This window comes from Polistes dominula, unplaced genomic scaffold (genome assembly GCF_049000335.1).
Source record: "Polistes dominula isolate Pdom_NZ unplaced genomic scaffold, Pdom_raw_medaka contig_373, whole genome shotgun sequence".
Classification (NCBI taxonomy): Eukaryota; Metazoa; Arthropoda; class Insecta; order Hymenoptera; family Vespidae; genus Polistes; species Polistes dominula.
Window position 1 is genome coordinate 785817 of NW_028300899.1, and position 15232 is coordinate 801048.

Here is a 15232-nt window from a genome sequence, read left to right on the forward strand (position 1 = left end):
CGTATACACCATACAATGATTTTTGCATTTTATGACGTGGTAAAATTAATGTTGACCGAAAACATATGTGTAGAAGAGATGAAATGAGTATTTTTTTGTTCTTTTAATTGAAACTTATTGAATTTAGTATGAAACAATTCAAACCAATACACCGATCTATTCGTAGGGTTTTTCGAATAACCGTTGACCGATACACGGTAGACGTCTATTAATAATTCCCTCTATTAATTATCCGGCCGTCCATCATCTCATATATGTAGACGGGTTTATCGGATGACAGCGATATGACGATGCATTCTCATATATATATATATATATCTACATACGAAGGAAGAGGAGATTGCTAGAGGACACTTTGAGAGAGACGGAGAAAGAGGAGTGGGAAGAGGGAATAGGGAGGGAAGGAAGAGGGCAGATAGAATACAAGGACGTATAATCTTTGGTACTTTGAGTATACCATTGGATAAGAGGATTATAATCCTATACAATTGATAAATATAGGTGATACGGATAAAGACAAAATCTATTATAATGGGATGAAGGGTGAATAGTTGTAGTAGTGTGTGGTGGATAAAAGGAAATCATTTGATTGGAATAAATCGTAAATTACTGAAAATCTGTTTTCGTTGAGGACAATTCCCTTATTTTCTTCTTATCTTTCGACGTATCTAAAAATATATGGCTATGGTGGAACTCGCGAATTGGCTCTTCTTGTAATTTTTCAGCGAATACTTATTTCATGAAGAAGCAGGATAAAAAGTTAAGGAAAGAAATAATTCCATTTTATATAAGTACACACACACACACACACATTGAAATATCGTAAAAGTGGAAAAGTATGAATAGTATCGGGTTATATTATGGTAGACACAAAATTATGATCTTCCGGTGGAAGTCATTTCTTTCGGTATTGACCGCTTTTCTTGGGCTATAGTAGATCGATAATATTTTACGATCTTGCGACTACTTTTCTTCTCTCTCTCTCTCTCTCTCTCTCTCTCTCTCTTACTTTTTTTTCTTTAGAGTACGTGGTTGCGGCACATAGACGATATGTCACTTTTATTTATAGGCAGTTTCGAATAACTTTACGATCCTAGCTCTCGTCGTCGACTTTATCGCGCGTGCCACGATACGAGCCTACCTTTTCTCCTAGCGAATTTCTTCGCGAAAATCGAAAAATTGATAGTACCTGCCTTCGCCATGATTCTCTCTTTCTCCTTCTTTCTTTCTTTCTTTCTTTCTTTCTTTCTTTTTCCCTTTTTTTCTTGCATGATCCTATTTGAAAGAGGAAAAAGAGGAAGAGATCGAGAGATACGGGGTAAGCATGAGACGTACGTGTGCCGCGTACATTGAACGTGGTAGAAACGCGTGATTTGTGAGATACCAAAGGTGATCGCGAATCTCACAGTGAAGGAAAAGGAAGAAGAAGAGAAGGTGGGGTGAAGAGAGGGAAAAGGAGAGGGTTAACGTAAATGTAGGTACATCGTGAACCAAGCTTCCTTCCACCTTCGATATTTCTTCGGTTTCCTGAGAGTAGTAGTCGAGACGAATGGTTCCAACCAGTATGAAACTCATCCTCTTCCTTTTCTCCTATTCCCTTTTTCTACTTTTTTCTTCTTATTCTTTTTCTTATTTTACTTTTTCCTTTTTCAAGTTCAAGATACCTCTGATGATGTTGGCAACCACGAACATTAGCTTTTCAAACTATTTAAAACAACACAATGATTTATTATTATCAACTTTTACACGTTAAGACAATTAAATAAAATTATCAACAAAACTATTCAATAATCATTTGAATTATTTTAATCATTAAAAATTAATGATAATATTTAAATATAAACGAAATTGTAATTTTTGTCATAATTTCTTCAAATAAATACTGCAACGTTAAATCGTAATTATCAACCAATACAGAAATTAAACGATAACAGATGTAAGAGAGAGAGAGAGAAACTAGAGTCAGAAATAGGATCGCGTCGATTAGGCGAAATGCTTCTGAGAGAATTCTCGGCATGCGGCGTAATATTGCCATGTGTAGATCACATCTGAACAGGCATAGTAGAGGGTGGCAGCAGAGTGGTAACGAACGATAGTGATGGTAGTAGTGTGGTGATGATGGTAGTGTTTACTGGTGCTGCTGACGATGGTGTTACTGGTATAGAAGGAGAAGGTGATATAAGGAGAACGAGAACGTGAACAAGTAGGAGAGGAGATAACCATTGGATGGTAGTGGTTGGTTCGTCCAGTGGTGGTTTAATACACGCTATGAAACGCCACCTAACCCCAGTCTAACGCGTACCCTACGACGATACTATGCGGCATTACAGGAAGATCCATAAATTATATATGATACTCCATACTAGTCTAAAACATACACGCAACGTTATAACCACAAAATAAAGAATTTCATTTGATTAGTTCAGTGGTTCTCGAAGTGGGCGATATCGTCCCCTGGTGGTCGATGACGACCACAGGTGAACTTTGGAACTGCGGGTGTGAACTCAAAAAAGGTCACAAAATTAAGAAATGAAATTTTGAAGGGGGCGATAAGCAATATTTTTTCAGGAAAGGGGGCGATAGGACAAAAAAGTTTGGGAACCACTGGATATATACTCTAGAGCTATATATATATATATAGAAAAGTTAGCTAGAAAATGGACACATTTAAATGCAATTTTAACAAGAAAGAACGTTTTAGTGGTTTAGATTTTGTCGGTTAAAGCTGATGGAATGTTGAAGGGAATCTAATTAAATGTTTAAATCAAGGATAGCAGAGAGGATTTATTTTTTCAATCTTTTTTGAAAAAATAAAAAGAAATTGTTCGTGTTATCTTGTACATTTGTAAGCGTCGTTTGAGAGGTAATGACCAAGAGGTAATGACCACGTAACATCTGTCTTTTGGATACGCGATATTTCTTACGGAAGAAGATAAAATGGTGTGCGGTTGGCTTCAATCCTGCTTGGGAATGAGAGACCACAAGGGAAGCATTTGTCTCGTACAAAGGAATTTCGTTTCCTTCCTGTAGAGTTGAATATCAGTTCAGATATTCGACATTTCTTCCTCCTCAAAGAACTAATATTCATTGCAAAGATCATACTAACCATGATAGAACGAACATTGTTACCGAACTATCGGTTTGATGTTGTTTTCTTACTTAACCATTTCAACGTTAATGATACTAACTACCTTTATTAGTCTTACGATTAAACTATACTAATGATTTAATACATCTAATGTCCTGTAAATTCGTGACACATAATAGCAGTCGTTGGAGTATTTTGAGTACCAATAATCACAAACAGTTCGTCGTTTAACGTGATCGTTTAATCGTAAAATCGGGACTTCAACGTACCGTTGTTACTAGTCTTTCATTGTTCCTTGTTTGTTAAAATGAACTAGCTAAACTTACTTCCTTTGATTATCTTCCCCTTTTCACTTCTTTTTCTTCTTCTTCTTCTTCTTCTTCTTCTTCCTAAGAGAATGTCGACTTATCGAAAGGTTGAAAACTTTTAATTGGACCGTAAGTTCTTAGACGAAGTTAATGATATTCGTTAAAAGGAGTCTGTTGGGTATTAACGGCTGGAGTATAAAAGTGAATAAACGCGATGAAAGAATAGAGGAGTCGTGTAACAAAGAGAAATTTCCATCGACCTGGGTGAAGAAAGTATGAGGAAGAGTAGGAGGAGGAGGAGGAGGAAGAGGATGGAGATGGGGAAGGAGGGACAGGATAGGATGCAGACATTTAGTTAATTTAGCTCGGGGAATCCACTTTTGTACGTTTAACCTACTCACGAGTTTCGAGCTCGAAATAGCAGTCACCTAATTTAATATATTTCGTTGAAGCTTTTTAATTGTATTACTTATTCTTAAATGCGAATTAAATAAATGCCTATAAAATTGATTGCCTTCATATATCGCTAACAAGTTTTAAAATATCGATTGATTAATGAACTTTTTAAAGATCGAATTTGATTTAAAAAAAAAAAAAAAAAGAAAGAAAAATGTTATTAATTTCCTTTTCCTTGCGATGAATGATACGAAAAATAAAATGTATAATTTTCTTTCTTTCTTTTCCTGTACTTTTTTTTTTTAATTTTTTTTTTTTCGTTTACAGTTTATTTGAAATTCTTCAGAAAGTGGCTGAAACAAGGTGTAAATTAATTATACAATTTATGTTGTTGAGGTGTATCAAATATTGTGTACGGGCGATAGTAATTACGTTGTTATTACTTCCAGAGCAACGTGCATGAGCAAGAAAAGGTAGTCTACTCTTTCGTGGCATTGCCATTGTAAGCAATAAAGCTTTCGTGACTAACGTTTTCTATAGTATAACCTAAGATCGTTACAACACCGTTCTATATATCCTACGTGTTGTATTCGTTTGGTTAGCCACATTTTTCTTTCTCATCCAATAACGTGCGAAATAATTACTTTTATTCTTTTCGACAATCACACTCTCTTCTATGTGTGTATACAATGTATGTGTATATATATAAAAGATAAGATAGAGTGCATGTGTATATATAAAATATATAACTACACATAACTACAAACTAAAATATATAACTAAAATATATAACTATACTTAACTATATATATATATATATATATATGTTAACGTTAAATTTTATAATTCAGTTAAGTCGTGGTAATCCTAGGTCTTATACGAAATACTTACATTAGTTAGATGTTTTATAGAAAGAGTATATAATATTAATTTTGATAATACGCAAAGTATCGACCGACTAATGTTATGATTAAAAGTATACAAACTGTCTGACCTTACTTATTCGTCGATATTTCGTAGCAGTTACCTATGAAAAGAAATTAATTGTTTACATTGGCACAGTTACGTTCGAACGGTGATCGAAACAACAACTTTTGCGATTCTTTCGGAATTAGGCAGACAATTTTGCGGAATATTTTCTTCGTATTATAAAAGTAAGTGCATAAACTACATTCTAATTATTATGATTGTAAAATAATATTTTATCTCTGTGATATATATATATATATATATATATATATATATATATATAAAATAGTATGTATGTGTATATATAGGTATATGTACTTATAACTTTAGCCAGTTTTACCTCCTGTTGCCGGTTCTTTCCACTTTCTTAGCTTCTTCTTTTCCTTTTTCTTGTACCTTTTTTCTCGTAACAGCAAGTCAGGCAGCCAACCGGCCGACCTGTGTGTGCTTTTCCTGGAAGAAAAGTGCCTTTTCTCGTTACGCCAAAGTACCGGGGACAAAAGGCTTGCAACTTCACTTACCGATAGAAAAGTACTACCGCGACGCCATTGTAAGGTGCAACAATACTTATTGCACCAGTCCAGTCGCGACGAATTTCATCGCCACCCAGAAAATTTCTAAGAATACTTCGTCCTCCTCCTCCTCCTCCTTCTCCTCCTTCTTCTTCTTTTCGTCTTTACTTGAAAGATTTTAAACTTTTAACTTAATATAAAGTATGAAAAAAGTAAAAAGAACTTAGACAATAAAATATATTCTATTTTTTATTATATTATTATTATTATTTTTATTCTATATCAACTTAAAATATTATTAATTAATTAGATTTTCATTATATTATTATAAATTAAATTTGATTTTTCTAAGAAATCAATCTTCGTTCGTTCAATATGAAAATTAAAGAGTAATCTTAGGAGTATAATATCAGAATGTTGGTTGTCATGATATCAGATTTTGAATCTTGAGAAAAGGTTTAAAGTAAATTGAACGAGCATGAAAATGGGTTTGGTTCGTTAAAACGTAATCTTTCATCCACGTATTTGCTTTATGTACTTAGATTACTATACATATGTAGATAGATAGATAGTTAGATATCTAACGTTTGCACGATAATCATGAATCATCATCTTTCTTTTCTGATTTATCCGAGATTTAATATCTTCATTTTCTTAATAACGTTCTGCTTTATAATGAACTTTTCTCTACCTTCGTTAAATCTATAAAAAAAAATTCAAATTCTACTAGATAACGAGAGTGTGATATTTAACGTAATAACAAAAAAAATTCGATCTTTTTGATATTCATTCTAAAAGAATTTCCATTCAAATTAACTGAGAAAATCTATTGATTGTGGCTAGTCGTAATTCAGGATGTGTGGAAGGAATTGAACTGTCGTAAGTATCTCCTTGTCTTGTCGTACATTAGATCCTCTTTCTCTCTCTCTCTCTCTCTCTTTCTCTTAAGTGCGTTATCCTGAGAGAAGCGATGCATCGTATTGCACTAAAAAGCTTTTACACTTGCGTGTTGGTGACAAGCAACACGAAAGCATAATGAGTTAGAGTAAGAGAGACATAAGGGTGTGTATGTGTGTGTGGGTGCACGCGCACATGTTTGTGTGAAAATTTGTTTCGCCTCTTCGAAGGGATACAGAAACCGGTCTTGGACAAAGCTCTTTCTAGGCCATTCGAGTAAGTGTATTTATGCATGTGTTTTGGGTATGTATGCACGTTTGAATTTGTGACTGTGTATGCATGTGCGTGCGCGCGTGTGCGTTTGTGTGTGTGTGTGATATAGAGAACTTTGATCGCTTCTCGTAGTCTCGTGTACATTGCAAATGTACTTGTACAATGTACATACGTGGAGGACGTGGCAAATGTGAGGTTTGTTACGTACCACCACGAAGAGGAACAGTAAATGAGAGAGAGAGAGAGAGTAGAGAGAGAGAGAGAGAGAGAGAGAGAGAGAGAGAAAGAGAGACAGTAAGCAATGAATGCGGTGTCTCCTAGCATGGCATAATCTTACCTTCGTGTGACACACTGTAAACACTCTATTTGGTTAGCGTTGAGTCGTTCCTACTTCCTCCTACAATCTCATCATGGTGGCTTCGCTTGTTTACTGCAAAGAACCACAGCAAGAATTTGACTTATTTTCTTGAGAAATTCGACCGATCAACGATAAAAAAAAAAAAAAAAAGAAGAAAAAGGATGTTCCATTCTAGAATTATTCTTCATTTTTTATTTGATATAAATTCAAATTTATCTCTCTTTTTTTATGGTGTATATATAAGTAGTATATGTTTTTTTGTTCTATTATTTTATCGTTTTATATTTTTGCACGATTGTTTTATTTTAATTAATCATGTAATTTTTTCGTTTTGAAATATTGTAAATCGTCGACGAGGGTTAAATTTATTCTGTTCGTTTAATAAACCGATAAAGCTTTTTTTATTACTTGTCTTTTTTATTTTTTGTGTGTGTGTCTTTTTTCTATTTTTTTTTTTGTTTTTTCTTTTATCTTTTCCATTCTCATAGGTTGCCTACGTTGCAAACGTCCAAGACAAACATTAGCCGTAAAGATAAGCAGACTCTCTCTCGAATGTTGGAGAAAAGCACGGTACTACTTGATATACAGCGAGTCATTGTTTATTCTCAACCCACGTTTCTCTTCTACGTATGTATACTACCTACTAGGTAGCTAGAGTTTCCTTGTCGTCATTTCCCGAAGCGTGCAAAAGTCGAGACGAGGTATTACATACGACGTTTCCCCTACTGCATTATTCTTTATTTTTCTTCTACTTACTCTACTGAAAAAAAAGAAAACGATAGACAAAGCAAAAAAAAAAGAAAAGAAATTGGAGGAGTTCTTATCGAAAAACAATTTCGCGATTAACGATGCGAATTTTTTGCTCTTACATCACCCTCCCTCCTTTCCCAATCCTCCCTACTTCTTTTTCCTAGAAATCGAAGTAATCGTGTCGGCTATTGAGAGAAAGAGAGAGAGAGAAGAGAGAGAGAGAGAGAGAGAGAGAGAAACTGAAAAGGGCGAATGAAGAATTAATTGAAATGTTTTTCATAATGCTTTTACAATTTACAACAAATGCACTTACAAATTTCATTAACGTTACATAAGTCACATTGGAAAAGAAAACTCGACAATGTAAATCAGAGAAAGAGAGAGAGAGAGAGAGAGAAGGAGAAAGAAGAGAAGTTCTCAAACAACAACTAGTTGCAAATGATAAAATAACAGGGCTCGTTTAAAAGCTCTCGTTCATTCCCTCGGTTAATTACAATGAAGAGTCCCCCTTATTGTTTGTAAACGAGCGAACTTGACATTTTCTTCGCGCATTTTTTTTATCCTGACAAAGTTGTGCGAAAGACAAAACCCCCCATCTGTTTTTTTTTCTTGTCTTTGAAATAAAATTATATAAAGTATTAAATTCCTTTTCTTTCTTCTCAATCTTTGTCTTTTAATTTGATCAATAATAAGATTCTTAGTTGAAAGAATTTATTTGAAAAGGAAAGACCGATCTTGTAAGAAGATTTTTATTAAATTAAAGAATTTTAATTAAACAATTGAAGTTATATTTGATATTACAATTATTTATATTATAGAAAATAAATGATACAATGAATTTTATCATTTAATTCATTTTCATCATTAGCAGTATATTTGACTTAGTGATACAAGAAAGGGATACAAAGATCAAATTTATGGTAAAATCTTTTACAAGGATATTTGTTTTTTTCTTCTCTTTTTTTTTTCGAACAAATCTTTTAGAGTAATATCAAAATCGAAGCCTGGTCGAACATTTAACCGGTCTTTTTTTTTTTCGCAATCTTACCACAACCGAAGAAATATATTTTCCACGTTTGAACACTACCATCGTAAATTACTTCCTTCAAGTGGGTAGATAATGTTCTCAAATCCACGGTTGCGAACTTGCAACCTATATCAATCCTCTTTCTCCTACTTACTCTTCTCTGCTTCGCATCTCTGAACTCTCTTGGGCTTAACGATCCAAGAATTCCACCCTCCAACCATCTCCCACTTTATCCTCATCCTCCTCCTCCTTCTTTCTCTTATTATTTCTCTTCTTCTTCTTCTTCTTCTTCCTCTTCTCTTTCCATTCTGTATTACTTCTCGAAGATACGTATAATCCTTAGGTGAATTGTATGTATTTCTGCACACATACATACATACATACATACATACATACATACACATATACACGTACAAATGCACATACATTGACATGGATAGATATCAAGGAATTACTGTAATTCATCGACTAAGTCGCATTTCCTCTTCCGTAACCTATTAAGTTTAACCAGAGAGTCATGTTTATGTTCAAGTAGTCAATACAGACAGCAAAAGCAACAATTGTGTTTAAAAAAATACGAGAGAGAGAGAGAGAGAGAGAGAGGTAAAATTCGTAGTAGAAAATAGATGGAAAAAGATGAAGATAAAGAAAGGTAACGTTTAATCGTTTAGTCGATAATAATATTTAATGGATCAACAATGGAAAGCTTTTTTTTGCGAAATATAATAACAAGACGGTTTTCATTCTAACTTTTGTGCTTCGGTGTATCAACTCGATCGATAATTTCATTTTTCTTGACAATATTTTTATATTCTGTTTTTTTATTTTATTTTATTTTATTTTATTTCATTTTTTTTTTTCAATAATCATCAAATACCCATATTTTCCGAAGTAGGATTTCTTAAACAAACCGAGTTTTCAGATACCCCATTTCGAAGATACTCAATTTATTACTTTATCAATCAGAATTAATGATTTCTTACTGTAGGATGCATCTATTCGATCTTCTTGAAAATGAGATCAAGTGTATGACCACGGAATGTAGTAGTGTATCGGTAGGGAAACTTTGAAAAACGAGAATTTCTTAACAAAGAGAGTGGAAGAAAGATCTTTACGAAAGTTCACTGAAAGTAGCTTAAAACGATCTCAAAACTCTAAAGGAAAAGTCAAAACTTCTGTTGAATCTCTTCTTACCTTTTTCTTTTCTTTTCCTTTCCTTTCCTTTTTTCTCTTATCTTTTGTTATCTTTATCGCGTGAACGTGTGTGCGTTTGAGTTGAAGAATTTGATTTATTCTATTATTATTGTTAGTAAGAAACAACATGATAGAGTAAAAGAGAGAGAAGAAGCATCATGCACTGCTTTTGTCGTGTGTTAACTGTTTAAGGAAAATACTTGAGAATTAAGTAAATCGTTTGAACGTTTACATCATTCTTTTCTTTTTTCAATTAACTTGAAAAGTGCATCCGACAAACTTAGTCTTTGAGATTTATCAAATAAATAGATAATATTACATAATTTATGAAATATTATGATTTCAAAGAGATGCAACAAAATTGGAAAGACAATGAATTAGTTGCTAAGATATTTTATATTTAGAATAAATATTTTATTTAACCTTAAATTTATTTCTTTTTTTGTTTTTTATTTTTTTTATTTAACTTCTTAAAGTCTTTACAATTTGTCCGTAGACATTTGGTAAATTATTATAATAATATATTTATACAAGTATTTCGTTATTAACGAGCTATAATATATGAGTCGTCCATGCCGTACGTATACGGCCCGACCCATATATGCGTCGACAAAAGATTAATCATATATAAATTAAAATAAACAAAATTGTTTTAACAATAAAATCAAAAGAGAAATGTATTAAATTAAGATGAAATTGTCAGATAAATCAGTAGTGTGTAATTTTGAAGCAATTCGTTGAACCGACATTGTTTCCTTAAAGGGATTTCAACATAACAAGCGTACGATCTGTTAGCAATAGTAGCTTCGGAACATAATTAAAAGTATTACTCTTCAAGGTTGGGCTAACGTACGTACGTCTAACGGTAAGGTCCATGCTTACATTCACTATGGCAATTTCCATTTTCCTCTTGGTATCCCTTCTTCCTCTTCTGTTTGTACATTACATCAGCTTGTTCCTGCTAGTTATATACAGTTTCTCGACAATGTCCTTGCAAGGACAAGTGGCAACAGGCCCTAGCGCTTAGAATGCTTCTCCCTACGATGTAATCATATATATGTGTGTCTATTCATGTCTGTGTGTGTGTGTGTGTGTTTAAGAGGATAATATATACAGTTACCCTACCTTCACACTTTCCACAGTCCGTTCAAAATCAGCATACTAGAAGTAACAGGTAAAAGGATTTCCTTGAAAAGGGAATTACGTAATCACAGAACCACAAAAGGTCTACATATCGACGAATTTGTGAAGCTCTGATAAAAATGTAAATTACTTTGTTTAGCCTGCTTTTATTTTTGTCTTTTTTTTTTCTTTCTTTCTTTCTTTCTTGCTATTCTGATTTCACGAATTAAACGATTTCTAAAAGTATGGTTTAATTTTTTCAATAATCAAATTATATTTTGACTATGTAAATACATAGTACATACATACACAAATACACATAGACGTATATTAAAAAAAAAAAAAAAACATATCAGACAAACGATGCGGATTATAAAAATATCCAACAACGCGATTGTTAAATTAACTTTTCGCTCTACTATTATTTTCCTCATTTATTCTCGGCTAATTAGAATTGAATTTTGTTTGAATAAACTTTAATGAGAATACTTTTTATCAAAAATAGATTTTTCATTCTCCCTGAATATTCATAATTTTAAGGGAAACGTCACGTTTGAGAGATGACAAAAGAATTCTAAAGACAAATTATTTTAAATCAAATCAACAGAGTGCGAGTGTGTTTATATTGCACAAGATGAAATCTATATTGAGCTAAATAAATGTCATTAATTAGAATTATTTTTCTCTAAATAAACTTATGCTATGTTTGTGGATTGATTTTTGTCAGAATGGATGTAACCAGTTAAGTCAATAAGAAAAAGGTATTAACGAATGACGAGAAGAGAAATTCGTGAGTGGAAACAAGTCTACGATTACTACAAGCAGAAAGATAGAGGAAGAGAGAGAGAGAGAGAGAGAGAGAGAGAGAGAGAGAGGACACAGGTGATCCCTTTGCGTAGAGTAAATTTATGCGGACACACGTTGTCGTTCCTCGTTATCCGATAGACCGTAGAGTAAGGATGAAAATTAGGAGCGGTACAAAGTTTGATAATTAAGAGAACAGGAGCGAACACTCGCTGGAGTGGTTCGTAAGTTATGTCAGAATACGTGAGGCTTACCTTCCGTTACATATTTCCTCTCTTTTCCTCTCTCTTCCTCTTCTCTCTCTCTCTCTCTCTTTCTTTCTATCTATTTTTCTCTCTTTTTTTTCTTCTCTTTCTCACTGATAAACGTGTTCACATATACACATTTATATATATATATATATATACTTACAAAAATACATAAATGTGTAGACTCTTTCAGTTAAAGGGCCATTGACCCAGGCCAGTCTTTTACTTTCAAGTTTCGATCTGCTATTTTAGAGTAGCAGTCCCATATGATCTCTCATAGAACGGTTAATGCCCTTCCCATCCTCTTAAGATATCGCATTATCGTTAAGCAGCTTTCCCCACTTGCTTGTAAACTTCGCGCAAGTATAAAACCAGATCGGATTAAAACTTAACACGGATCTTTCAAATATAATTACATTTTATACAGATAAATGACGAAATAGACAAAGATCGTGAAAACGTCTTAAATATTTCTTCTAATAATATTTTTCCTATTATATAACAGTCACGTATCTTATCATTTTAAATTAACCCATTTAACACGTTAGTCGTCTTATCATCCATATTTGGGTTACATTCAATAGTTGAATACATGATTGAACGAAATTGGACCATATACGTGTTAATAGAAAAAGTTACACACTGTATCTTAATAAAATTACTTAAAACTAACTTTATCGTGTACTCGTATATATATATAACAACGAAATCAGGAATGGTAATGTTTAGAAGGGAGATGGGGTAAAAAAGAAGGATACAAAGAAAAGAGCTGAATTAAAGTTAAGCGGATGACTCCTCTGCGCGTTCGTTTCTCTTCTTCCCCTTTTTTATTTTTCATTTTTTTTTTTTTTTTTTTTTTTTAGTTGTATTTTTTCCCTTTTTTACCGTAGCTATTTCCTCTTGTAACCGTCTGCAGACGAGCTTGCAGCTTCTGCCGCAAGCACGAGATTGCACTTTCACCATGGAACTCTGCTACGTCGAGGGCCATTCAACGTGACGTTGACTTTGTGCAATATGAGCGCTGGAATAAGAGGCGCGATACGACGGTGAAACTATTTTGTAGGAAGATTCGTTCGTAGAAATTCAACTAGACAGAGAAACAGAAAATGAGAGAGAAGTAGAAAGGTAGAAAGTGGTATAAGGATATGTATATACGTATATTATATAATATATACACGTATAATAACCGAGTTTGTGTGATCACTTACTTCGCAAGAGACAGAGAGAGAGAGAGAGAACATTTAATTTCTAATTCTACCCACTTGTCTCTCGTAATTTCTTTACAAAACGATCCTTTCCTACGTTTTTGTTCATAATTAGAAATTAGGGCTTTTATATCCTTAACAGTCATGTAAAAAAAAATGAAATATTTATTCCCTCCTTCTGTTTTACATATATAAAGATTCAGTGTAATTTTATTTAAATATATATCGTACATTTTTGTTTTTTTTTTTAACATACTTATTTTCTAAATTTATTTGTTTCAGGTGATACACGGTGTCCATATTGAGCCGGCACACGAAGTGAAAAAACGTAGCATTAGTCAACCCCTTCGTATTCTTCTTTCTTACGACGAAAGTGTGTTTAGGTGAGTAAAAAAAAAAAAACGAAAAAAAAAAATAATAAATGCAAAAGTTAAAAATTTTTTATTATAGGTCAATCGATACGAAATAAATCTATCATAAATGTGGCACGATATATCAAAATGTAATTCGATAGATCGATCGAATGTTCCATTTGTATCTATCCTATCCACGTACTTCGTTAATCGTCAAACATGATTTTGGTAAATGTCGGTGTATCACCCTGATTGCGATTTCAAATACCGCGAATGTCGAAATCGAATTCTCCTTCGTACGAACAATACGACGAATGTGTAACCCTTTGAACGATGGTACGTTAAAATGCGAATGTTACCGTTGGTATTCCTACATGTACGCGTTTTCGTTCCTCCTCTCGTTTTAGGAGAATTACATTTCACGTCCGAGTGCCTGCTTTACTTTTGTTCCCGAATTCATCCATTTTCAAGTTAAATCCTGTTCGTTTCGCTAACGTTAAATGACATTCGTGTAATCGTTGGATAACAATTTTATTCGATTCCCTTTTTTTTTCCTATTTTTTTCTTTCTTCTTTATTATTAACTATTTATCAAAATTTTCATTTTATACAAAGTCATAGGTAATTGTTAATACGATTAAACGAAGATATTCATTTTCATTCGTAATAACATTTTTTTTTTTAATTTATTTTCGAAATAGATTAAATCGTCGAATGAATAGCGAACAAATTATATTTTTGTTTTTTTTTTGTTTTTTTTTTTAATATTCAATCGGTGATCTGTATATCATTTTAGATATACTAGGAAAATATTTTGTCCATTCAATTATTATATTTTGTAATATTATTATTTTCCGCGTATCAAATCGATTATTATCCGAATTCACAACGATATACGAAAATATAACTTTTATTCAAATAAAAATCACCTTATCACTTATCACACTATAAATAAATGAAATATAAATTGTCCATAGGTTTTAGCGTTAAATGTATTCTTTGATAATTCGAAGTATAAATGTACAATTGTAGGATTGAAATCATTTATAAAAAAGACATTGAAAGAAAAAAAAAAGAAGAAAAAAAAAGACATGACGTATAATAGAACATAAATATCAACGTGGAATAGAAATAATCGTTTGGACACGCCTAGAGAGTTCATTCGTTCATTCGTTCATATGTCGCAGGTAAAGATAAGCATTACCTATGTATACGTAGATAGAAACGTAATCATCGTTGATATGCATCAAGACGACGTAGGTGCAATAGCTATAATAATCCAACCGTGTATAAACCCACGTGATGCATGCTGGCAATCCAAATGGCAACGAACTTACAGATGCATCGTGATCGTATTTTTTCTTTATTCGCGTGCGTGTCAAACGAATGTTATTTCACGTAATTCTTGATTTGTCTGACTTTTACGGTTGTAGATATTAATTAATAACAGAATGACTGTCAGAAAAAAAAACGTAGCTCTTCTTCTTGTTATCACATCGATAAATTATATCGCCGCTATATTTTCATCATTTTTTTTCCTTTCTTACGATATCTGTGCTTTCGCAGAAATTTGATTTTATTATAATTTACGAAGAGACTGTTTTGGCAACAGGAAATATCTTGTTTTGTCATTTCGATGAATAGAATACTAAATAGTCAATTCTGCGTATATAATTCTTAATTAAGTTAACAGTTCTATCTAGGCGTAAATGAAATACCAACGGTATTT

General features: G+C 32.8%; 1 protein-coding gene across 4 annotated transcripts in view; it reads left to right on the forward strand.

Annotated features, from left to right (window-relative positions):
• The window catches only part of Invadolysin (leishmanolysin-like peptidase, invadolysin), a 274537-nt gene that overhangs the window by 119853 nt on the left and 139452 nt on the right, over positions 1-15232 (forward strand). For all 4 annotated transcript variants that reach the window (XM_015317771.2, XM_089179320.1, XM_089179322.1 and 1 more), the window contains one exon: positions 13434-13534. In XM_015317771.2, coding sequence (XP_015173257.1) covers positions 13434-13534 — 101 coding nt within the window. The remainder of the gene's footprint in view (positions 1-13433; positions 13535-15232) is intronic.